At 43.1% G+C, this 25,348-nt stretch overlaps 1 protein-coding gene across 7 annotated transcripts in view; it reads left to right on the top strand.

Moving 5' to 3' along the window:
- The window catches only part of LOC116444371 (probable E3 ubiquitin-protein ligase HERC3), a 45,306-nt gene that overhangs the window by 5,289 nt on the left and 14,669 nt on the right, over nt 1-25,348 (top strand). For 6 of the 7 annotated variants that reach the window (XM_032109724.1, XM_032109725.1, XM_032109727.1 and 3 more), the window contains 11 exons: nt 13,558-13,717; nt 14,763-14,839; nt 15,436-15,657; nt 17,618-17,709; nt 18,574-18,704; nt 19,351-19,511; nt 20,011-20,087; nt 20,856-20,980; nt 21,523-21,582; nt 23,212-23,323; nt 23,864-24,053. In XM_032109724.1, coding sequence (XP_031965615.1) covers nt 13,558-13,717; nt 14,763-14,839; nt 15,436-15,657; nt 17,618-17,709; nt 18,574-18,704; nt 19,351-19,511; nt 20,011-20,087; nt 20,856-20,980; nt 21,523-21,582; nt 23,212-23,323; nt 23,864-24,053 — 1,407 coding nt within the window. Of the gene's footprint in view, nt 1-13,557; nt 13,718-14,762; nt 14,840-15,435; nt 15,658-17,617; nt 17,710-18,573; nt 18,705-19,350; nt 19,512-20,010; nt 20,088-20,855; nt 20,981-21,522; nt 21,583-23,211; nt 23,324-23,863; nt 24,054-25,348 lie in introns of those variants that run through there. The other variant, XR_004240292.1, reaches the window with a different exon arrangement.

Below are 25,348 nucleotides of genomic sequence, written 5' to 3'. Positions count from 1 at the left end.
GGCGAACACAGATGGTCCCAGGGCAGATTTTGTTATCTGGCATTATGTTGTCTCTTTATGAAAAGGAAGAGAGGCCCATGAGTCACGAGTGTCTTCTGCTTTGTCCTTCCAGTTGCACTGCATCCTTATGCCTACTCCTGTTCAGCTGTTGCTGGGAGTTTTCTCATTTATGCCAAAGAGTACAAGCAGATCTGTGTTGAGTGTAGCTGTGGAGAACAAACTTGAGTTTGGCCAAGAGGGTTTGTAAATTTTGTTTCCCTCTTTCAGAATCCCTTGTCGACTTTTTTTCTTAATTGGAAAGGAAGTCATTGTAGCGTTGTGTTCCCCAGACTCAAACTGCATCTTCTTCATTGTGTTCCAAAGGACAGAACCCATGACTGCAGAACCACAAGCAGCTACTGCCTCTCCTTCCCAGGGCGAAGGAGTGGTTTAATTGTGTGTTGTTATTTGAAGGAACCCTGAGCCTGTCTTCTGGACTCTTTTGAGTGTTGGCCTTCCAGTTTCCCTTCCTTTAATTTCTTGGTTTTGGCACGTGGTAAAGATACAGGTATTTTTCTTTCCATAATACAATAAAAATCCTGTGCTGGGGGTAATTAGAGCAAAAATTCCTCAAACTGCGGGCTACTCTCTGTAGAGCTTGGGTCTTTTCTAGTGTAATCTATTATTGCATGATAGAGAGAGAAGGTGTATGCAAAATAGCTACAGTTCCCCATGTAGTATGTGCAAATCTGACCTGACTGACTCTATTGCTCCTTTCCTCTGTCAGTGTGTTTTGTCTCTTTCTCTCAAAATGATTTGGTAGGTGTTGGATGCTGGATGACGAGGAGTTGACCTTGAATTTGGCCTCTCTTGCTTTGCTTGCACGTAGTTTCTAGACAATAACTGAAAGAGATTGGGAATAGCAGGAGCGCTTAAGTCCTCTCTGTGCATAACAACTGTTCATCTTCTGAGGACTTGTAAATTTAGGATCTGGAATAAATGAGATGCTTGGTAAATGGAAGCCAAGCCTAGTGAATATTCAGCTCAAACTGGTGAGGATACTTCATCCAGCAAATCACCCAGCTAGTTCAAGACTAGTGCAGAGGCCCCAGAAATTCAGTCCTGGCTGCTTCAGAAATACTGTGAGAAACATCTTTGGGCTATGCTGCTGTTTTACCCATAAAATAAAGCAAGCATAAGCTGATGATGAAAATGGAGGATTCACAGCAAGTAGATCAGAGCTGGAAATGGTTTTCATGAATCCTGAATGCTGAAATGTAGACTGCTCTCAGCTGGGTAATCCTGCTTTCAGCTAGGCCTGTAGAAGAGGGCCAATCTCAGATTTTGAAATAGAAATAAAAGGTTCTTTGTGTTTGATCCCAAGTGCCCTTCTTCTACCCCTTAAATTAGGGTCTGTCACCAAGATGTGAAACCAAGTCCCAGTTATCCTACAGGTTTAATTTTTTCTGAAAAAGGTTCTTCAGTGCTGCTCTCTGAGGAGCCTGTGGCCATGCCTGAGAAGTGGTGTTCCTCTGCCAACATAGCGTTACTGGCAGTGGCTGCAGTGGGATTTCTGCTGGCTGGGGCAGGTGGGAGGGATGTGCTGTAAAGCAAGGAACAGCTGCTCTTTTTAGCTTATGGTGAACAGTCACAGCAGCCTTTATGGTAACAGTAAACTGGGGGAGAGCCCCATGCCACACACTGCTCTGTGTGGGTCTGCTTTGTCTTGCAGCACTGGGAACTGAATTTCTTAAGTTTTCTTTTGCAAATGGGACCAAGAAGAATCAAGCCTTCCTCTTTCACCCCCACTTCTTCTTGCACCTTCTGTGTAGAAAGGCATGTTGAAGATCATCTTTTCTGTTTTCCATTGTTGTGGGCCTGTGAATGAAGCCATTTCTGATAGGTGATGAAGATGTATGTGTGGGACATGGGGTCCTGAGCTGTTGAAAATGATAAAGACGACTGTCAGGGGGAGTCTGAGGTAGAGAATGGGAGAAATGCCAGGAACTGGTAGGATTGCAGCTGCGTCTCTCCAGCCTCTGCTGGGCTGGGCAGTGTGGACTGAGGTCTCTTGGTTTTCCTGCCCTGTGGCTTGATCCTGCCCAGCCCGGGAGGGCAGCTAGGAGCGGGTGACCTCTGCCCAGCTCTGGAAGTGAGCTCCATCTCCTCATGTGGGAGGCTGTGACACAATAGTGATTGTCCCCTTCAGGCAGCCCCTGAGGAGTCCCCTCTGGACTTCAGAAATGCTTACCAGGGCTTACAGAGTGCCTTGGTTGTATTTGAGAGTAACACCGAGACATGAAAATAGGCAGGGGCTTTTGAACCTCTTGAAGGCTGCATGACTTTCTAGGGGTGGAGTGATCCCTTCCTTTTATTTTTCACTACTCAATTTTGCTTCTCAGTCATGCTACTCACGAAGATGTCAAGCAGTGGCCACAGAATCGTTTCAGCAGTTCCTCTTGGAGGAGCTCTTTAGAGGGCACCTTTTGAAATGAAAGAAAACGTGTTAATTAAAAGCTGTGTTTGTGGTCACATCTGCTGACCTTGTGGATGCAATGTGGAGAGGGGGATAGCAGCTGGCAGAGTGGTTCTTATGCCTCTCCTCTTCAGGGAACAGAAATTACTGGTGGAGTGTGTGCCACTGAAAGAGTGTAAGTCAGTAGAGGTTTATTTTCTGGAAGTGCCCTTTCTTCTGGATTTTACATTGTGGTGCTAAAATTAAGATTTAAGATGCCTAAGAAGTTTATCCTGACTAAAATAACGGGGTTTTTTGACTCAAAGCTGACTGCTTTTAAGCGATTCAAACGCTCTACTTTTGTTAATACCAGGGTAATACCAGGTATTACTCCCACTGCTCTCCCACAAGCCAGTTTCCCACTTTGTCACAATGTTTGCCAATTCATTGTTTCTTCAAATTGTGGTTATTAGTGAGGTAATTAGAGACCTCTTAGGGGTGGGTATCTAGCTTTGTTAGTATTTACATGGTTGTTTTTCCTCACCTCCTTTTTTTACCTTTTCCTCTGCAAAATAGTCTATAGTTGGTGTCTCTGCTATCACTTGGCAAGGATGCAGAGGTGGAATGCTGTTCCAGAGTTCTCTCACCATGACCATGATTAATAAAGCTTCTGTCTGACCTGCTCTAATTTTCACTTGTGTTGTTAGGCTCTTGAAGTCTCCAGAGTCTCTGACCACGTCTTAGGAGAAGCAACTTGGCAATTTTGGTAGTGACGTATGGAACTCGCTGTTTTGTAAAATTAATCTGGGTTTGCATTGATTTCCTGAAATTTATCAGATGATAGCATACATTACGTCTCTAACAGGAAGCAATAATTTTGTACTGCAGTGGTTTTAGGAAAAGAAAATTATTCTTCATAACTGTATCTAAATTTCCCCTTTTTCAGTCCTTTAATTTCACTTGGATTGATTTTCTTCAGGTCTGCCATGATGCCTTGGCTGCCTGTGATGATTCTTAGATAAGTGTTTTATCTGAATATGGATGCTGGAGAAGAAAAGACAGGCCAGGTACCTAAGGTAAAGGCTCTTTTGGGATATGGATGGAATTATATAGAGGAGTGTAAAACAACTAGCTGGTTGTTAGCAGTTTGTAAAGCTTCATATAAGCTCGAGTCTGAGATGTGGAACTTGTTTTCTGTTGTAGAGATTTGTTTTGTTCAAGTAATTTGGATTTCATTTGACTTCTGCTAGTGAGAAAACCTGGACTTTGGTAATTAGTGTCTCAAGAGAGTTACAGAACAATGTCTCAAGCCAAATTTGCCTCAAACGTTTTGTCTGGTAAGATACAGCAGAAAAACCTATGATTTTTTTTTTTACAATTTTTCCTGTTAGGATGCAAATGTGAAGAGGAGCACTGCCTTTCTGTGCATTGTGGAATCTATCTGCTCATAGCTGCTGGTAGAAATATCATCATCATGTTCATTCTCTTTCAAAAAGCAGAAAAAACACCACCAAAACAAGCAATCAAACCTAGGGGATCCAGCTCTTCTGGATTTCTCTGAACTGAGTGGCCTTTCTTTTCCAATGTGAGTCCACTTGTCCTGAGCCTCAGCACAGGGTTACAGTGGCAGAGAGCTCCGTGTTCAGGGCAGCATGCTTGTTAATCATAAACCCTGGAACAGCTGAGAATTCAGATGTGCCACCTGCTTGGAAGGACAGTCTGTGTGGATCTTCGTCATTTAGCCTCTTCCCGGTGGGTAAGAAGTCAGGCAGGAGGCCCTGGTTGCTCTGGAGGAGAGGTGGCAGGGCTTGTGTTTGTTGTGAGCAGGTTGCAGGCAAAGAGCTGTGTATGTTTATGTTTTGGCACTCATAGTAAATGTTATTTGTAAAAAAAAAACCCCACGGAATTAAACTGGTCGCTTTGTACTCATCCCTTTTGCTCCTTTGACCGGCCACAGGATCTGACCAAGCTGTTTGAGGCTGCTGTGCCTTCACTAGTGGCTGCAGTGGATTTGCTTTATGGTGTGTCCATTTCAGTGGAATTGATGCCATTTGGGCTTCAGAATGACTTTAAAATTAGAAGACAGAAATTAGAATTAATTTAGAAACAATAGGTATTCTGTTGAATGAGAAGTAAAGGAAGTGCTTTCCCTTAGATATCTTAAATATGCCTGCATTGTGTTGAACTGGCTGGCTGAGGGATTTGAATATGCCAGATGTTTATAGTGGGAGTTGTTTTAAAATTTGTGTGGTCTTGATCGTGAGAACTGACTTGTGCTAGTATTTTCTGAGACTGCAGGACTAGGAGAGCCTACACTGAGGAGAGAGAAGGCTCTTTAGGAGAACCTAAACAAATAAAAATCTGATTTCTTGACAGTAAAGAAATCTAGTGAGCACCTAAAATGGCTGTAAGATGTTCTTAAATGCAACTCTGAAGTCTGGTCTCTAAACACACAAGTATTACTAGAACCACCGGATTTCTCTCTTGATTTCATTTTGCTGAGAGGTAAAAACAAGGATGAGCCCAGGGAAGGAAGATACTAGTTTTTTACAATCAGTCTGATCTGTTTTTACAGAGGCCAAGAGAGACAATTTTAATGCTTCTTTACCTCAAAAGTCAGAGCTGCAGTAAGAATGACCATCTTTTTGCCTTCTGACTCAGGGCTTGTAGGGCAATTTGGCAACCTCAACTTGAATTTATCTATGTCATATTTGTTACTCCTCGTTCCTGTATCATGCGTACTCCTCAGAGGCTTTTTGAAGGTGCAGCTGAAGTAAAGCCTGCAAATGAAATAAAGGCTGTCTGCCTGCCTGGCTTGGAAGGAGCATGCAACCTTGGCATGGTGTGTGGCACTAATGACTGGCCCCTTTCCTGCAACCATGCTGAAGCTGGAAGATGTGTTCAGGATAAAATGGGTGGGTGGCTGTGTCTGGTGAGGCAAAGGAAGAGGGCAGGGAAGAAGCTGGAGGTGATACACACAAGTTTTCTGAATGCCTCAACCATTTTTGTAGTCAGCATAGTTGTCTGTGCTGGACAAAAATGATGACTTCATTAAGCTGAGTAAGTATGGTTGAGAGTCACAGCTTCTAGGAGAGATTTTAGTAGTGTGGTGGCTGTTGATTTTGAGTTTGACTCAATTGTCTTCAGGCAGCCCGATATTCTTCCTTAAGTTGTGTTGGAAATAAGACTTTATCTCAAAGATCTGTGTGAAACTTCTTATCAGAAATCAAGTATTTTTGGTAGCTGAAAAGAGCTGTGAAGATGTGCTCTCTCTCTTTAACACCTGACCTGCCTTTTAAACAGCTGCCTGCTTATAAAAACTCACCAGAAAGGAATGTACAGATGCTCATATCTTCTTTTCTCAGAATGCCCAGTAGATAAAATTAATAAATTTTTTTTTAATGTTTAATAGGACTGCATCCCTTACCTCCCTTTTCCTAGTCACCATGCTTGTTTGCAGTAACATATTTTCAAGCAATATTTGTAAAGCTGATGGGGAATGCCCTTGAAAGCAAGGGCAGGGGTGCTCTACTGAGTCTGCACTGTGCAGGTGTGGCTTTTCAGAAACATGTGGCTTTGTCTTGCTCCCATGCAAACCACTACAGGATTGAAATAAGTGGGAACAGAGTGAGGAGCAAACCAAGTGCTTCTGAAAATCGTATTACTTAATCAAAGCCTGGGGCTGCCACAAGTGAGATTCTCAAGTGTCACAGCTTTGCAGTGCGTAGTACCAGCCTGTCAAATCCAGCATCTGTGCACCCATTTCCCTAATTCCCCCTATGCTTCTGGTGTCCATCCTCAGTATGTCATGCCAAGGTTTAGTGCATCCTGCCCACCTTGGACTTGCTGCTTTGGAGCTGTGGGATTTGCTGAGGTGTACATGGTGGACATTGGGGGTTTCTCAGTAGTCATGGACCAGCCACAGCTTTTGTGCTGCCTGCCAGTGGCCAGCAAGCCTGGCTGAATGACCACCTTTTGCAGCTCTCTACCATAGCCTGAAGAGGAAAACAGGCTCTCTCTGGGTATTCTGAACATGTTTTCCCTGTGTTTCTGTTGCAACTTACGGTGCTTTATTTCTTTGAAAGAACTATCCATACTAGTTTGCCTCCAGGGTCTGAAGGTGGATTCTTCCCTCTGCCAGCTGATGCTTGCCAGACTGAAGCCCTCTGTGCCTGAGCAGCCCTTTCCAAGAGCCTGCTCCAGCTGTCTGTGCCCATGCCAGTCTGCATCTATAGCTCCTCAGAGAGGCTGTGTCCTCGAGACAAAAGGCAGCGAAGTGGGGAAGGCTTTCTATGCCTCTGTCTGAGGAAGGGCTTTGCTTCCTTAGGGTAGGTGTCTGCTCACAGCTGTGAAGGGGAGTAGCTGGCAAAGCATACGTGAAGTGACACCCTGGGATGTCACGGTGGCCTCTCACTTCTTGCCCTTGCATTCCTGCCTTGACATGACCAGAAACAGCTTTATAAAGTGAAGGCAGTGTTAATAACTGAGCCAGCCTCTCTCACATTTAAGACTGTAAGTAGCCATGCTAAATAAATGAATGAGCAGTACCATATGTGTTGTGCAGGTAAACCATCATCTTGATAAGAGTCACTAGTGTCTCTGGATGAAAGGGGACTGCAGAATCTTCTGTGACTTGGGACCTCTCAGCATTGATCTATGGACTGTTCCCACCACTGTGATCAACAGTGTTCTGGGGGACTGTCACCTCCTTTGGTCTGTCCTCTGTCCTTTACTGTCTTCCCCCCCCACTTATTTTTCATTCAGTGAGTCTACTCTCTGTTTACATTTCATTCTTTTTAACCAAATTATCAGAATCTTATCAGCTTCAGCACTGCTGCTGTTGTCAGTCTCTCTGATTAGGCTTCTCTTCATCCTGCTCTGCTTTCTGCTGTGAGCATAGCACCGTTCACGATGCTCAGGAAAGGAAGACCTCAAGATTTGCAAACTGGACTTGTAAAACCCAGACTCCTCGATGGATATAGTAAACTTAAGCTGCTGAAAGTCAGAGGAGGTTACATTTTGATGTTAACATTGTTTGCTCCATGCTTCAAAGTTTTTGCCCCGTGCTATTAGAGGTTTGAGCATAAGGTGTGCAGCCATATGTGGGGAAGAGCAGCAGGCAGAAAGCGAGGGTAGCTGTCATACAGTGGGAATATGGTCTCCCCACAGGGTTTGCTCCTGGTGCTGTGCAGGTGCAGAGCACAGTGCTTCTCACACCCTTGCGTGCAACAGTGTCACGTAATCTGAGCACAAGATGCAACAAGCATGTAATACCTTCACAGAGACATTCTGCAAGGAGCAGGAAGGTGAAATTGTGGAGCTGGTGTCAGGCAGGGCGGTTCCAGCTGTCTACGTGTTGTGTGTCTCATCTGCCTGGCCATGCCAGAGCCTGTAGAGTCACCAAGGTGTGTTCTTGAAACTGTCCAGCATCCCTGGCCTCCTCCCTGTGCACCTTCCTCTGGTTTTATTGCTGACAAACCACAGCCTGCAGAGGTGGTGTGAGTGAAGCCACAGGAGCAGTTTTAGCTGACTGGGTGAGATTGTTTTCAAAAAGCAGATGACAGCTTTGCAAAGTCTGTATTTAGTTTAAGTGGTTTATAGAGTCTGATTTCTTCATCCTGGTCCACGACTCCAGATGTTGCCTGTGACAGCTAGGAGTCTGGGATGCCTGGGTGGTCAGAGTTGAAAGTGGGCAGAGGGAAATCAGAGGGTCCTTCTTGGGAGCTTTAAGGGAGACAGGAAGGGGCAAAAAGGCCTTGGCAAACAGCATGCTTTCCCCCTCCCCAATTACCAGTTTTCAAGTGGCAGAATCACACTTCCACTGGGGAAGATGTTTTCTGGAAGAGTTGGTGAGTGTACTTGTGCTGCTAGTGGTTAAATGCTGGTATTTTACTGGTAATGCTGTTAAAAGCATTGAATAGCTAATACACAAGTTATTCTGACCAAAAAAAAAAAGGATAAATCTTCATAAGGGCAGGGAGATATCTTGGGCATACTTCTGTCTTAGCGCACTTTCAGTTGCAGGCATTTTGATTGTTGCACTTTGGTTTTCTCTTTTTCCAGTTTCATTAAAACACTCATGTTTTAATAGTTGGCTGACTTCAATAGGACTGAAATCATGAACCTCATCACAGGCTAGAAGTAGAGCCAGGATATCCATATGCAAAAACATCTCTGGGGTGCGCCACTGGAGACTGGGGGATCAGCAGTCCGCTGAAGTTTACTACTTAATGTATAAAAATCTTGTCAGGGCATTTGTTAGATCCACTGCTGCTTACTTGCTTTTTGTGCAGTGCCTTAATAAAATGGTGGTGACTGATAGATTTGGGCCATAGTGTTGTTCTGATTTTCTTGTGCTTGTTGAAGGCAGTACCAGATTTTCATGGAGTTTTTGGCTGTTGAACCAGGCTTCCCTAAGTGCTAATGCTGTTAGTCTCACCTTGCTAGATGGTTTAATGTGTTGGTGCAATTCATCTCCAAAAGGAGAGAACTCTGCTGCTTTCCTGTAAGAATTAAGGCTTTTCAGTACTCAGAGGATAGAAAGATTATACAGGTGAAATTTAGGTCGTTGTTGGTGTCTGATTAAATACTCAGCTGCCTTGTGCATTGAAACATGTATCTCACACGTCTCATTTTTAGACGTGGGTTGTACAGTGCTCTCACATCATCAGTGTGGATGTGGACTGCATTAACAAGTATGGCAAAGCAATGAAATTGGCTCATCTATCCTCAGACTTGCAAGCTGCTAGCATTTAACCCAGAGGAATTTCTTACCTTACTTTACCTCACCTGTTTCTCTCTTCCCTGTGTTTCTACTACCATTTCTGATCTGGGCAAGCTAGTAAGACACCTATTTTTGAGAATCTGTGAGCACTTTCCTCACAGCAACAACCGAGACGAGCAAATGCTCCGAGTTGCTTACTGTCAAGCTGGGGAGGCAATGAAGAGTTTTGGCCAGGTGTCCAAGCAGACTGAAATCACTTGAAACTCTTCCAAGACACAGCTTCTTCTGACCAGAAATGCAGATTTTGCCACTGAAGGTGTAACCTCAGGACTGATGGTTTCTCTGTAGTTTCCAGGCGGTAGAAGCCATCTGGTGCTCTTCTGTACATCCTGGTACACATATGGCTGTGGATTTTGCCACATCCTCTAGCAAAAGCCTGTCTTGTGAGCAGCTGGAAACTATACATAGAAAGGGTATACCAGCTCTCTGATAAAATTACTAGAAGAAGGAAAGCTAATTAATCAATCATTGTCTGTTCATTCTAATTAGAGCAGTATAAGTGAGTGCTTTGTGCTTCTAGCAGTTGCAGAGACTGAAGATCCTGTGTAGCTTTCCAAAGATGTAGGGGCAAAGCATAGGCCCTGTTTTATAAATAGGGAAGCTCTCTATTTATGGTGTCAGGGCTGATGGCTTGTCAGGGGTTTTCATTCTTGGCCCAGCTTTACTGCTATTCCCACACCTTCGAGCTAAATGCACTGATTGTCAGAAAGTTGAGTTGTAGAAACATACACCACTTATCCTCAACTTTTGCTAGTGTCCTTGCAAACCAAGAAAACACAAGAGCATTCCTGGGAAGCAGGCCTGTCGCCATTCACAGATGGGCTGTCCTGAAAACATTTTTCCTCATTCTTTGCTACAGTGTATTTAAGATCTAACAGAGTTAAAACAAAAAAAAAATCAAACCTTGATATGCTTATTTGTGCTGAGATCCATGGGTTAAAGTGGACAGAAGAGAGAAATCAAAGTTGGAACTCCACCAGATATGAAAACCTGATAAACGACTTCTAAGCATTGGTGCTGTTTTGAGACAGCTGGCAGCTTCAGGAAGAAAAGATTGTGTCAACTTCTTGGAACTTTTGAGTTTTTGTTTGTTTTTTGAAAGTTTTATGAGGTGTTGAAACATTGTATTGCATAACTGCTTCAGCCCTTCGCTGTTGTTTTCAGGGTTTTGTTGTGCTTAGCTTTGTAGATAATTGTGCCTGTTAAGCTCCACTTGACTGGTTTTATTCATCAATTACACAAGACACAATACTAAGTATAAACTTCACCTTTTGTACCCTTCATCTCAGTGCAGTGGTACATCTTTTCTAAGGAGTGAATAATGGTGGTGTGATGCTTTGGAAGGTAAAACAAATGTATACCAACCACTAAAACATCTGATATTTTGATGTGAGGAAGGGATGTGAGGTCAACAAAGAAGTAGTTGTCAGATGTTTTTGATATCCCATGTAAGCTGGGAGGTGGTACATTCAGTGACTTGGCAAGCCTGACAATGAACTAGGACCCTTGTTGGACTGGCTGGGCAGCCTGTGATCCCAGGGGAAGGATGGCTTTTTTCCATCTCTGGAAAGAAATTCATGTGAGTGTGTAAAACTTAAGTTGTTTGGCCTTTACATTTCTTCATGACTTCTCAGGCAAACTGCTAATGACAGGGCCTTAGGAATGTATGGTGGTGAGATGGGCCATACATGCACCTTTCTAAAGGCAAAGGGCTTCAGCTCCAAGACAGGCATGGGGTTTTTTCTGTCTGTGGTTATCCAGCGAGTCCAGGTGAGACTGTACGCTGTTCCACTGGTGAGCAGTGCAGTCACTGAAGGCTTTCAGTGACACAGGGCAGCCTTTCAAAACAAGTTGGTATTTATTAGTCTCTTGGGATGGCACGTAGAGCAAAGTCACATTTGTGTTGCCAAATTAAACTTGAGATGGAGCCAGTGGGGACTGAAACTACCCGGGATTTCTAAACCTGTTGGATGTCCTCTCTGTGTCCCAGTGTGTGAAGTCCTTGCCACAGTTGCATACCTCAGGGCACTCTTTCTCTATTTGCAGTACTACTGTGGTCACAGTCCTGCCTCCTCCCGCTCCTGATGCTAATCTTTGGACACTGGAGTCTTCTGTCACATCCCCAAGGTGCTCCAGTGGTTCAGGGTCAGCTCCTGGTAGTCCTTCTGCAGCAAATAAGACCTAATGTGGCAAATACTGCTTATGCAGGGAAGTTTCACATGCGTGCAGGTAGCAAAACAGTGTCTGCTGTGGGTGCCCCAGCATCCCATATTGTCCACGTTTGCTGTTTTGTCAGACTCATGATGTCCCCTGGAGTGTTCGGCAGTGTGCAGGGAGCAGCTTTGGGAGCGGGGCCAGCTGGTGACTTTGTGACCACTTCCAAGGGCTCAGGTGCTCCAGGTAACAGCCAAGGCTCACTGCACCCTTCCAGCAAGGGTGAAGTGGTGAAATGATGGGTTCGTAAATCAAAGGGTTTTCCTTGGAGAAGTGGATGGCTTTGTCCGTCTCTCCTCTTGGTGGCATGGTCTTCTCCAGCAGCAGCAGCAGCTTTAGTTCTGGGCCTTCAGGTCCCAGTACAGAAACACACCGGTGTGAACTTAGGTGGTGCCTCGGGCACAGCGCAGCAGGTAATGTTTGTCTTGCTGGATGTCTGAGAGGAAGAGGCCAGAGCCACATGTGCTGCTGAGATACCTTGTCTGCTGTTTGTCATTGACCTTGATCAGCCCTTACAGCTGCTGGTTGTTTAGAGCTCTCAGACAAAAATAGGCTCCCTTGTTTATATATGTAAATTAATATAAACCAGACTGCCAAGCAGTGTTATAGTTGGGTGTTTGTGGGCCCAAGTGGGAAGCTGTGTGTCTAAATTGAGTTGCCACCCTCAAACCTGGCTGTGTCTCTGTAAGGGATTGTCAGTGGGACTGGGTGAGGTTAGTGCTGCTGGAAAGAGCTGCAGGACCAAGGATGTCATTGGATGGCAGGGCTAAAGGATGGTTGGATAGCAGGCAGGTCTCAACCCCTCCTAGGTATTTGTGTGCTTGTTACTTGTAAACTGCACTTCTGTTGCCATTAAGTATTTTGAGTGAAATGAAGCACTTGTTCAGGTGGCATTTTCCTCAGCTAGAATATGTATTTAAGTAGTTGTCACCTTTTTCTTCAATAACATCCATTAGGGATTTTTCTCCTCATTTTCTCATTCCCAGTCTTAGAAGACAAGCCCTCCTAGGGGTACCTTTCTTTTACACTCATTTAAGACATGTAGGTTAATTGGTAAGCATGTTTTGGTGCTAAGCATGTTAACGATTTCTGGATGTTTGTGATGTGAAGTATCATTTTCACGGAATGACATGTAATGACCCTTTCCTCTCATGTCACAGGCAAGTGGGACTTCACTAACACTGATCACTGCCTTGTAGCTTACAGGGCAAAATCTTTCTTCATTCACCTGGTATTTGTTCAGGGAAGGAAAAAGAAAAGCAACTTCGCCTCTGTCTGGCATGCATCAGTTTTGTAGTATTTCCATCAGTTTGTGTGGTATTTCCAATGTTTTATTGCAAAACAAGACTTTTTTCGTGCCCATTTGTAAAAATTGTTTAATGAGCAAGATTTGGTTGTAGATGTTTTTAGAGTAGTTGTCAAACCTGCTTCAGTTGCCTAATGTGTTGTAATGATGAAAAGTCAGTTGTGGGTTATCTTCCAGAGGACTTGAGTGATGATTTTTTAAAAATCTTTTATTCCTTCATCTCATTTTGCTTCCTTTATATGGGACTTTTGTTAATGAGTGTTTGACAGTGGTAGTAATAGGTTGATAGGTTCAAACTTGTTCCAAGATTAGCATGGAGAATGTTGTAACACACATCAAGCAATAAATCAAGGTGTGGTGGATGGGTTGTGGATGACATCAGCTTTGTGGATGACTCGTCTTCATTGGACATGAGAGCTGTGGAAGGTCAAATATGTTTTACAGGGTCTGAGATCTTCTCGATGTTGGATGATCCCTGAACCAAAACTGAGTGAGGAAACCTCAGATGTGGGATATCTGTTCCTGAATAACCTGATAGGTTTTCCTGTGTCTCTGAGGCTGGCTGTGTGTAGTTTGTCATTGTGCTTGAGGCATGTATACCTGCCTACCTTCTGTGATTTTCAGACCAGCTTTCAGAAGAGCTCAGCAGTGACACGTTTTTAGTAAACCTGGTGCTTTTTCTCCTGTAAGAAGTGTTTTAAAACTAAATTGGGGATCAGCGCACCCATCTGAATGGCTTTGCGTGCGGATTTGCCCAGACCTGGTGTCGCTGTGAGATGAATGCTGTGACCAGAGATGTTTTCCCTCTGTTTCCCTCAGAGCAAATCGGGGCGCTGGCTGGGCAGCACATTGTGCATGTGGCCTGTGGGGAGTCGCACAGTGTGGCCCTCAGCGACCAGGGCCAGCTCTTCTCCTGGGGCGCCGGCAGCGATGGACAGCTGGGGCTCACCACCATAGAAGATGCAGTGACAGTACCAAGGTAAGCATTTAACAGGGTCAGCTTTCCTCAGGGAAGCTCCTTGGAGGTGATGCATCAAGGGTTGCTCGCCTTGGGAGGGTGGCTTTCTCTCAGTGTGGCGGGAGTAGGGTCCTTCTCATGCTGGGATGAAGGTGATTCCTTCTCCTTTTCACTGCTGTTCTGGTGCTCCCTGAGCGCTGCAAGTCCTCAGGAGGTTTGGGCAGGACAGACCTTCTGCCCATGGATGGGATGGTTGAGGTATGGAAAAGAAAATTGGAGTGTGCTTAGCTTCCTCCATGAAAAATGCCACAGTGTTTTGTACAGAAACAGGAGGTGCATGAGGGAGGACTCAAAAATGCTGTACTTCATGGTGTTAAAACACCTGTTTCATGCTGTGTTAACAATAGATGCAGTCTGTCATTTGGTCTGCCACTGCAGATCCAGTGCAGAGCAGAAGTTTGGGACATCTCTCTGGGATGGCTGTCATTGTTGAAACAGTATTTAAAGGAGGAGTTTCAGTTACAAAAGATTAATGTTTGAGCTGAAGGGCTCTATGGGAAGACAGTCCTTAACTTGCATGTGGTTCTGGTAAAACAGAAAGAGACAGGCTCGCATAGCAATGTGATAGTGCCATCTTAAAAATAACATTTTTGTGGAATAACTTGAACCTTTGACGTGCTATTCTCTGTACAAAGCACTGAAGAGGGTTTGGTGCTGTAACTCATTGGTACTGCTAGGCCCATAACAGCATGAAAAATGTCAGTGCCTGAAAAAGAATAGTGAGAGAGACACCAAGACCCAGCTATTTTCACCATTTCCAGATGGTGGGATTCAGTGTTATAGCAGGAAATGTAGCTGAGTTACTAGTCAAGTGTCTAAAGGTCTCCACAGATTTGCATCTATTACGTATGGATCTGTATTGCCTTCAAGACTCTGTTCCTCAGTCTCAGAACCATAGATTGTGTGTATATGTATATAACAAATATCTGAGTGGAAATAGTAATTTTTGTCTAAGGTGATGCTGTATTTGTGGATGCTTGTTCTAAAATAGTGTTGTCATCTTTAGGTTGATAAAGAAATTGAACCAACAGACGATACTGCAGGTTTCCTGTGGAAATTGGCATTGCCTGGCTCTGGCAGCAGGTATGGTAACATTTGTTATTAATTACCAAAATTTGTGCTGTTATTTTGCACAGTGTCCAAGACTGCATATTTCTGCATAATAAATCAAGGACATCCCATGTCCCGACTGCTTTCGGGCCAAATGAGATGCTATAAAATGCATCAGGTGCCATGAATATTGAGGAAGAGCTTTGCCAATACTGTGAAGAAAGAAAACGTTACAGACCACCCACTGTTTCACTGGTGAATGATGGCAGGAACGCTTGAAAGCTTCCCATCTTGATTTAGAAAAATGTGTGTAATTAATTCCTTTGTGCTGAAATTTTCCTTGGCTGTTACTCTTCTGTGTGAAACATGTGGACTGTTTTTTGTTGCACTGTTTGTTACAGCAGTTGTATTTTGTATTTTGCACTCAGTTGCTTGTGTGTTTATCTGCCTGATGGCTTCAGGCTTTGCTTTTTTTAGCGAAGAATGTCTTTCTTGATTTCGCTTTTTTCCTTTTCTTCATGAGGTTTGGGTGGGAGCGAAGCCTCCAGAACTGTTTCTTTTTGATTTTGGCAAGCTTGCTTTTCTGTTGTCTAGCCTTCACTCACCACTCTCTTCTTTCCTTGTTTCAGATGGCCAGTTCTTCACATGGGGGCAGAACAGCTATGGTCAGCTGGGCTTGGGCAAAGAATGTCCCTCCCAAGCCAGTCCACAACGTGTCAAGTCTCTCGATGGGATCCCTTTGGCTCAGGTTGCTGCAGGTGGAGCCCACAGTTTTGCCCTTTCTCTCTCAGGAGCTGTGTTTGGCTGGGGGAAGAACAGCTCAGGACAGCTGGGACTAAGTGATGAACGAGGTATGAAAATTATGCTCCCAGGTGAAAGATGGATAGACTCCTTTGGCCTAGTGTCTCTTGTTGCATTGACAGTGTATTTTTACTGAACGGGTGTGTAACTCAGCAACTCCTCCTGAGGTGACATGGCAGAGAAAGAGTCTCTGTCTCTACAGGCTTTTCATACTTAGTAAAAACAGAAACATCCCCTTGTGGATGTTAAATTAAGTGAGGAGGGTCAAAAAGAATGGTCTTTCAGGTGTGAATGAGAACATGCAAATATCGAAGAAAGTGCTCATATTCTTTCTCCCTCTTCTCAAAAATACTTTGTCTATATTTTGTTTCAAGTTGGTTGGAGCAAAGGCTTTCCCTGCAGAACAGCAGGCTGAACCCATCTCCTCATTTCCCAACATGATTTTGACTGGTGAGCTACAAAGTGATGTCAACACAGCATATCCCAGTATTGTAAAATGTTGTCTAGTTTATTTGTTGCAGTTTACCAGACATATATGGCCAGTGGTAGTTTTCTCAGGTGCTAGTCTGAAAAGCCCAGATCTCCTCTGCTTGTTGTTCACACACTCTTTTAACTTTTTGGAATAAAATAAATGAATGGAAGATTTTCTTTGGAGCTTCAAATCAACCTCTTTATTGTTTTCTGCATAATTCCTGAGCAACTTTAGATATCTAGGCAAGTTACTGAGTGTGGATGTGATACCTAGCATGCACTTAGATACCTTGTACTGTCTATAAAGTAAAGCTGAGCTAATAGAAGAGCAGCAGTGTCCTTTCCATGTAGATTGGCAATTAAATGCTTCTAATTAAAACAAAGCTGCAGTTTACATATGAAAGGCTTACTTTGACACGGGGCTAATCTTAAATGAACAGAATAGGCATCAGCTTGTGGAGTGGTGCTGGCCAGGGATCATATTCTGCTTCCCCCCTCAGTGCCTGGCATTGTAGTAAATATGTGGTATTTATGGAAAGTGAATCATGGTTAAGACAGTGTGAATTATACTTGCCAAACATGAACAGCAAGGTTTGCAAACATGGCTATTCTGCAGCACTGTTGTTATTAACAATTATGCTGTAGAGAGGAGAAGTGTCATTCCTGTCAAAAGAAAGATCAGAGTGCTAAAATACAGAAAAAAGTAAATAAAAAATATGCTCTCAATTTTATACTCATGGAAATGTGACCATGTTTCTTTCACTATCCAGTAAAAAAGCACCCTACAAATCCTTAGGTGAGAATCTTAAGAAATGGGCAACTTCTATAGGTAGGAACCTGATTTTTTGTTGGTATGAAATAAGCAGCTGCTCCCCTTAATATCTAACTGTTTTGAGGTGCCTACTGCTCCTTGAAATGCTTAGCTTTTATTTTTTTACTGTATTCATTCCTGGGAGATAGACTTTAAATGATTGGAGTGGCAGAGTAAAAGAGAAAAGCATCACTTAATGGTAGGTAGTGATTAGCCTTTGCAAGTAGGAGAATCTTCTGCTTAAAGGATGACAACAGAAGGAAAGCCGAGTATTTAAATACACATTGGGATTCAGTTTGCCACGTGTCTTGCACAAGTGTCTCCCACGTGTCAGGGTTGTTCTATATGGAAATACAGAAATATGGAGACAAATATTTGCAGTCATCCCTGAGGAGTCTGAAATGGAACATGAAGCTGAAGGTGGGTGTATCTAGGCTGCACTCACCATATCTCCCAAAGAGCAAGTGCATGTTGAATTTATAAAAGACAATCAACATTTGTATTCTTGATCTGGACAGTTTTGTTTGAGTCAGTCAAGTCTTTTAAGAATTTGAGGGGAAAAGTGGCAGTGAAGCACTCAAGGACATGTGGGTTTTTTTCACCACAGTTGTTAAAGTTTCCCTTGTGCTCATAGACAACATCTGAAAATCAGACTGCCAGTGCTTTTCTTGGACCTGCAGGTTTGTGTTTATGAAACAGCTGCTTTATTTCCTTTGTCCTCATGGCAGACCGAGAGTCCCCTTGTCACGTGAAGCTGCTGCGGTCTCAGAAGGTTGTTTACATCAGCTGTGGAGAGGAACACACAGCAGTCCTGACAAAGGTAAAGATGCTGACCTGGGAACCTTAGCCACTGTCTCACCTGCCTGATGGTTTCACAGTACTTTCTGGGTAATCATAGAACAAATTGATTTACTATATTCCTTCCAATCCCAGTAAAAGACCTAAGTGAAAATATAGCCTAATTATTTATTCTGAGATTCACTGCCAGCACGATCCTATGCTGGTTTTGAAGATGAAGATGTTAATAATCCACAACAATGAATAGCAAAACTCAGGTGAATAACTTGAAGAAATTAGCTTTGGGGGGGGAAAAATTAACAAACACACATCCAAAGGGGTGAAAATAGCATTTTGTTGGAAAATAGAGTAATACTGTGCATCAGAATAAGATGGAAGCTAAAATGAATGTGTTTAAATTAAACATTAGTAGTCACAGCATTTACAAGAGGTTTTCAGTTCCAAACCTGCTGCCTCCAAGTGCTGTATAATTTAGTGGCCAGAGGACAGGGCTAGGATTTGAAAGAGAGCTGCTCAGTTCTTGCCTTGCCTCTGCCACTTGGTAGGTGTTGCTTCCTGTTTTGGAACCTCAATGTTTTCCACTGTAAAATGAATTAAACAACTGACTTCAGGATTCCTGTAGGAAAAATACCATTGTAGAAAACTAGTTCTGTAGAAGCTTGTCTAGTGTAGGGATACCTGAAGATAATTCTGTTAGTTTCTGATGGGTGGCAAGGTAGCTTGTTTGGAAGCTGCATTAGCAGAACCCGAGTTTCTTTTCTGAATCCTTTGAAAATCCCCATCAGTCTCTGCCTAAGCTTTGGGCTCGTACTGAAACTGGAGTTGGAGAGATCCTGCTGGGTTATGGGTCCCTAAATGGAGACTCTGCTGTTTGATTTGCTAACAGAGTGGAGGGGTGTTCACCTTCGGTGCAGGTTCCTGCGGGCAACTGGGACATGATTCCATGAATGATGAGGTGAACCCCCGAAGAGTTCTTGAGCTCATGGGCAGTGAAGTATCCCAGATTGCTTGTGGCAGGTGAGTCCTGCATGCAGTCAGAAACTTGCTTTGGTGGAGGTTAATGCTGATACTGAATCATGCAAATAGAGGGAAATAGTCCTGCTTCTGCATTCTGTGTGTCAAAGCTAAATGAATTTAAATTTTGCTTTCCGTAAGAATTTTAAGGCCCTCTAAATGAGATAGTTTTTTAATTGGGGTTGTACCCTGCATTCTAACCTGTAAAAGATACCTTCCCAGCTTAATAATTCAGCAAGACTTTAGAGCAGAAGCCCCTTTGGTCACAAGTTTCCAGCCTCTTTAATGAAAAGTGAGTTAGCAATCCTGGTGCTGTGTTGTTGCCTTTCAGTATGTACAGGCTTAGCAGATGACTAAGCTGATACTGTGAGCCTGATACCAGCTGCGTGTTGGCACAAGCTGCTCTTTGTCACTGCCACCTAAAGGGCTCCATCCCATAAACTGGTGCCATCAGGTGGCAAAAACTGAGCATTGGTGCCTGCATAAAGGTGCTGTTTGGCACCAGCTTTTGGCCTATGAGAAATGAGAATAAGTTTTAGGCTGCATTTGGTTTGGTTGTTGGGTTTGTTTGTTTGTTTGTTCTTGGTTTGTTGGTTTTTTTAAAATTTATTGTTAAACAAGGCCCAAACTCCGTACCTATCTCTTACAGACATCACACTTTAGCCTTTGTGCCTTCTTCAGGAATGATCTATGCATTTGGCTGTGGAACAAGAGGCCAGCTGGGAACAGGGCACACTTGCAATGTAAAGTGTCCCTCTCCTGTCAAGGGTCACTGGGCAGCTCATAATGGGCAACTCTCAGGGAAACCTGGTATGTACTGTGCTCGATTTGAAATGGCAGATGGACATAAATCATTTCACTCATGGCTGTCTAAAGACATCTTAACGTCGTTCTGTGAAATTTCTGGAAACAGCAAAAGAAACCCATGCTATTGTCCCAAATGCACTGTGGTAATTTCTGGGTGACCTTTTGCTCTCTCTGTTAATGTATGCCATCTCCCTTTCTCTTTTTATGGCAGAGCTCAGCATTTGGCAGTCTTGAGACTTCATGAAATTCTACTAATACTGTGTTCCAAAGGCTTTGTTCTCTCTTTAAAGCCCCTATTGCAGTTCAGAAATGACAAATTTCCCCTCCTGTGTACCTCTCATGAAAGTGCTACAGTGCTTGAGTTCCAGCTGATTTCAGCAGGGCCTTCAAAGGACACAGGTGCTCCTTGTAGTTGTACTGGCAGTGCAAGTGGTAGGGGAGAAAGCATGAGTAGGGACTTGCATTCATCAGCCTCTCACACAATCATGTCTTTCTCCAACAGATGCGTGTAAATACCACATTGTTAAACATATCTTCTCTGGAGGAGACCAAACATTTGTGCTTTGCTCCAAATACGAGGTAAACCAACTGAAGTACCTTTTCAAGTCTTCTCCCCTGTCCCAGCATTCACAAGACAGCTTTTGTTTTTGCTAAAATGTTCTGAAATGGAAGTGTTGCTTTGGAGTCCATTCAGCCTTACAAACCTTACCAGCTCCGACAGTTGTTACAGGGATTTACAACTTCAGTGGCTGAAAGTTGCCATTCTTTAGAGGTACATCAAAGCCACTGGGAAGACGCTGATTCCAATTTAATCAGCAGGAAGGGCAATCCAATCTTTGCAGATTGGAAGTGAGGGGCTGCTTTCCACCTGTGGCACTGGCTTCTGCATGGTTGGTGTGTAGGGCCATCAACCACATACGCTGGGATTTTGTCAAGCAGTGCTGGATGGAGGGTTGAACACTGAATTGGTTTTCCTGCTTCTGTCTTCTTTTTTTCAAGAAGTGTTTGGGATAAACTTTTGAGGCATGGAAATAGGTCTAGAATAACTGTACTAAGCCTGTAGTTATATATTATAGCATTGAAGAGGGCTTTGGTACATCTAGGAAATGATATTTTGATTTTTTATTTTTCTCTTTTTAAGATGTATTTTAGGATCTTTTTTTTCCCCCCTCAGCTTTTTCATACTTTCCCTTTTGGACTTCTTAGTAATGCCACAAAACTTCATAACCAAACCTTTTCAGAGACCACACTAAGGAAGCTATCAGTTATTTATTAAAACAGAGATTATGGATAGGAAGGAATTGTTTTACAAGCCTTGTCTTTGCTGAAATCTGTATCTTCTCACAGAATTCCTTGCCTGCTGATGATTTCCGGACCATAAATGAAACACGTTACACCTGTTTAATAAATGATGAAACTATAGATGTCTGGAGGCAAAAGCTTTTAGAAAAGAACAGTTCTAATTCTGTCAAGTAGGTATTGTGGCACTGGACAAGCCTTTTGTTGAAAGTTCTATTTAAATAATCTTGTTGGCTTCCGTGCCATGCTTTCACTTGAAATTTAGCAACCTTTTCAAGTGTGGTTCTTGGTCGTGTCCAAGGGGAGGAGTTGCCAGTCACAAGGCTGCCAGGTGAGAGCTTCTGAGCAAAAGCAGAGGAATTTGAGGCTGCCTCAGCGTTGCAGATGGTGGGTGGGAACTTGATTTTAAAGTTGTCCTGCACTGTCTGCTTAAAATTCATGAAAAGCAGCAAGAACTTGTGAACAGACTGATTAAGTTCTTTCCCCAGTGTGCCTGCCATGAGAAGGGCAGGATAGGTGGAAAGGAGGCACTAATTCCTCCTTTCAAAGAGGGACCTTACATGATCCTGAATGAACTTCTTGCCCTCTGTGCCTCTAAAGGGGTTATCCTGACATTGTTTCCCATAGAAGGAGGGGAAAAGAGATGAAGAGATTTACTGAGGCATCCATTCATAACCTGTATCTATGTTTCCTTTTGTCTTCCTGCTGCAAACAGTAATGTTGTTCAGATACTGTCCTCAGCTGCCTGCTGGAATGGAAGCTTCTTGGAGAAGAAGTAAGTGGCGAATTTCCAGAAGCATGGCTTTCCCTTGATGCGGACTGGAATCCCTTTGCTTCGCTCACTTCTGCAGTGGGATTTGATTTTTTTGATCAGATAGGAGGTGGAGGCAGAGAGTGTTCCCTAAAGAGGTGGGTGGTCAGAGCTGGGTAAGGAGGGCAAAGAGAGTGCATGGTGTAAGTAAATGTAAGTGGCACAGGTTTCTTGGAGTTGCCACAATTGTTATTCTTCCTTATGAAATAGATACCAACTTTAAAGAGAGGGAGAGGAATATGACATTGAGGGAAATTAGGGATGAATAGTCTCTTACCCAGCTGAGCTAGCTGGTGCATGTGAAAGTATACTTCCACACAGGCTGCTCTTGAAAATACCTCTGGGGCAGCATGGAAGTGCTTTCCTTTTAGGTGACATCACATGTGGAAAGTTTTGTGCTCCTGCTTGCAAAAGGAGGAATTTCAAATGGATGTGACCCACAATAGATGGTGACAAGGTTGTAAGACATAGCTGAGTCAAAGGCTGTGGGTTGGGAAGACTTGTGTTGGCTGTCTGTGAGTGTTGAGGAGGTAACAGCATAAGATGAGGAGGAGGAGAAGAAATTTTTCTGGTGATGAGTAAATGACCTGTAACTAGGTGAAGAAAATCTTACTTACTCTGAGTAATCTTTGCGTAATATGTTTCAAGAGCAACTTGAAAAAGAAAATAATTTGCTAATTATTTTGGTGTTTTTCTGTTTGTCCAGTGGTTTCTTCTCTAGTGTTGTGACATGTTATTGCATCAGGAGAGTTGTGTCATGTTGGTTTAAAACCCTTGTTGAGGTATCCAAGTTGTTGAGTCACTTTAAATAGTCTCACGTCTCCTTTGAATGTGGAAATGAGTGGAGTTTATGGCTTCATCGGCCAAATGCAGTTGTTCTTCCCCTTCAGTGATGTCTTGGCTAGTGCAGGACATAACTTCTGTGGAAAGTCTTTGACCAAATGAATGATAAATTCTGAAGCCTTAAATGAGGCTATATTTAACTATGTACCTTTATACATGAAATCTTATGTCATGGTGCACTTGATGGAAATACCCCAGTGCATCCCTCCAGTGTCCTAAGGCCATGTAGGCCTGTTTGGATTACAGGATTAGATGGAGGAGCAGCTTTTCTGTGGCTGTGTGCCCGAGCACACCCAGCACTGCCTTTGCAGAGCACAGCCTGGAGTGCTCTGTACCATGGCATGTCCCTGGGGAGCTATTTCCAGCCTGGAGCCAGAGCTGTTATGGAAACAGCCATTCTACTACAGTTGGCTGTGTTTAGTTCCTCATGTTGTTACAGTCACACCGTCAAACTGACAAATGCATCCCATCTTTAGTAGCTGTCTTCCCCTTCAGAGTGTCTAATACAGCGCTCTTAAGACAGTGAAGGAATCCTGGGGACACCAGAGACTTTGATGGAGTGTTTCTCTGCAAGAATCCCAGCCCTAACCAAGGCCCGGAGGAATTCAGAAGGGAGAGTCTTTGTTTCTAGTCCTATGAATTCCCTAGTGGTCATTTCTCTATTGCTTGCTCTCAGGCCATGTCAATACACAGGTAATGGGGTCTCTTCCTTAAACTTATGCCTGTCTGTCTGTGATTTCTTTTTTAAAGAATCGATGAACATTTTAAAACCAGTCCAAAGATCCCAGGGATTGATCTGAACTCCACCAGAGTGCTGTTTGAGAAGCTGATGAACTCCCAGCACTCTATTCTCCTAGAGCAGGTATTGCACTTCTGAGATTTGGGTATTCAGAGGGAAAATTAAGGCTTTATCCCTCTCTAGCATGCAAGTACCAGCAGCATTTTTGGGGAAGGGTTGTGCTGCAAATCTAAAAGCCAGACACTTAATGGTACTTCTCCTTTGACCTGGGCTGATTTTGACCTCCTCAGAATGTGTCTCCAAGACTTTTATTTAAAAACAAGTTTTATCTCATGGCATTTAATACTTGAATGTCTGCTGAAATTAACTCTGTGTATGTTATATTTGTAATTACTATGTGTCTATCAGGAGTTGAATACTTTATGGTTGTATAATTTATTCTAACTCAGAGAATTTCTTTCACAAGTGCAGAGCTGTGGGATAAAAGCATACATGTTCCCCTTGCCACTTTTAGCTATAATATTTATAGCTTTGGGTTTTTTTGCTCTGGGTTTGACTTCTAAAGCAGGGTTTTACCATTTCATCAGCTCTTAAACATCAACTACATTGTAGGTGCTCTATCACCCAGGATAAGCTGTCTTTTTTGTTTTGTTTTCTCTCTAGATACTGAAGAGCTTTGAAAGCTTTTTGATTCCTCAGCTGTCCAGCTCGCCACCAGATGTTGAGGCAATGAGGATCTATCTGATTCTTCCAGAATTCCCACCCTTCCAAGACTCCAAGTATTACATTTCTCTGACGCTTCCTCTAGCAATGGCTATTCTGCGCCTGGATACCAACCCCAGCAAAGTGCTTGGTAAGTGTCGCTTAAGAATTGTTTTAATTTAGAAGTAAAATATCATTTCAAAGAACACTTACTAGGGAGGTTAATCTAATTTACCTTACCTAGTTTACCCACATTCAGAGACTCAGTTCCAGATAAATTTGCATTCCTCTACAGAAACATAGATTTTTGTATATCATGAAGATTAAATGATCCTACTCTCTTAAATCTGGTCAGCTATTGATCACTTTAGAATATCTTTTCTGTATAGGGTAAACAAAAGGATACTAAATATAATATCAAATTATTTTGTCCTCTGCAAGATGGCAGATGAACCTGTTGGTCTGTGACTATGCTGAACACTTCAACTCTTCTCCCACTTCTGAGTCTTTTAATTTCTAATATATTTTCCTGTGAGCTTATTTTAAGCTGAACAGAACATATACTGCTTAATGATTGCTACTCAGTTTGTTAAGCTACTACTGTACTTGTTATCTTACTCTGTTTCTTAAGGCTGTCTTGTACTAAATCTGGTATTATTTATCATGTAAAATGCTATGTGATGCATTCAGACCTCCAAAAGAATCACTCCAGCAAATTTATTTTGAGGCTTAGTGATTTTTTTATTATTATTCAAAGAGGCTTTGGGTCTGCTTCCTCTTCTACTTGGAGTAGTCGTCTGTGATTTTTAGCATACAGAAATGCAAAGGGTTCTCAAACTTTTGCCTGTCAGACTCTATTGTTGTGTTGACACTTGAGAGGATAAATTGTTTGTTTCTAACATGACATGATGGTTTCCTAGGCTTCAGCTTCTACTTTGCAGGTGATTGGTTCTAGGAAAGAAGCTAATAGTCAGGGTCCCTTCAGAGGAGAGTAAGGGTTACCTGTCCTTCTCAAGAAAGAAATCAGCCTCTCTAAAGAGGGGGTTAAATCCTTTAGTGCAGATGTGCCAGGAGACACACTCTGACACCTGCTAGAAAAGTATGTGGTGCTACAGAGAATTGCCCAGGCAACTCTTTCCTTGTCACTCCTGAGAGACAGCCCACAAGATCACAGTATCTAATGCCAGATACTTGAAACAGTGGCTTGAATTGAAGGCTGATAAACTTCAAATTCAGGCTCCCACCCTGATCAGGGTTTGGGCTGGGTAATGACTGGTGTGGTTAGATGAGAGTGGAAAGGGAGGAGCTTTTCAGTTTCTGGTGTTTAGATAACTCTGCCTTGCTTTCTTGTTGCTACTGATGCCTTTTCCTGGTCTTAAAATCAAGAGGCATACACGGTTAGAAGGGGAAAAGGGATTTTACCTTGGTATTTATTCTTAAGGATCC

Source organism: Corvus moneduloides, chromosome 5 (genome assembly GCF_009650955.1).
Source record: "Corvus moneduloides isolate bCorMon1 chromosome 5, bCorMon1.pri, whole genome shotgun sequence".
In the NCBI taxonomy this organism is placed as follows: domain Eukaryota; kingdom Metazoa; phylum Chordata; class Aves; order Passeriformes; family Corvidae; genus Corvus; species Corvus moneduloides.
Note: the sequence above shows the minus strand (reverse complement) of the source record. Positions and strands in the feature narration are given on the sequence as shown.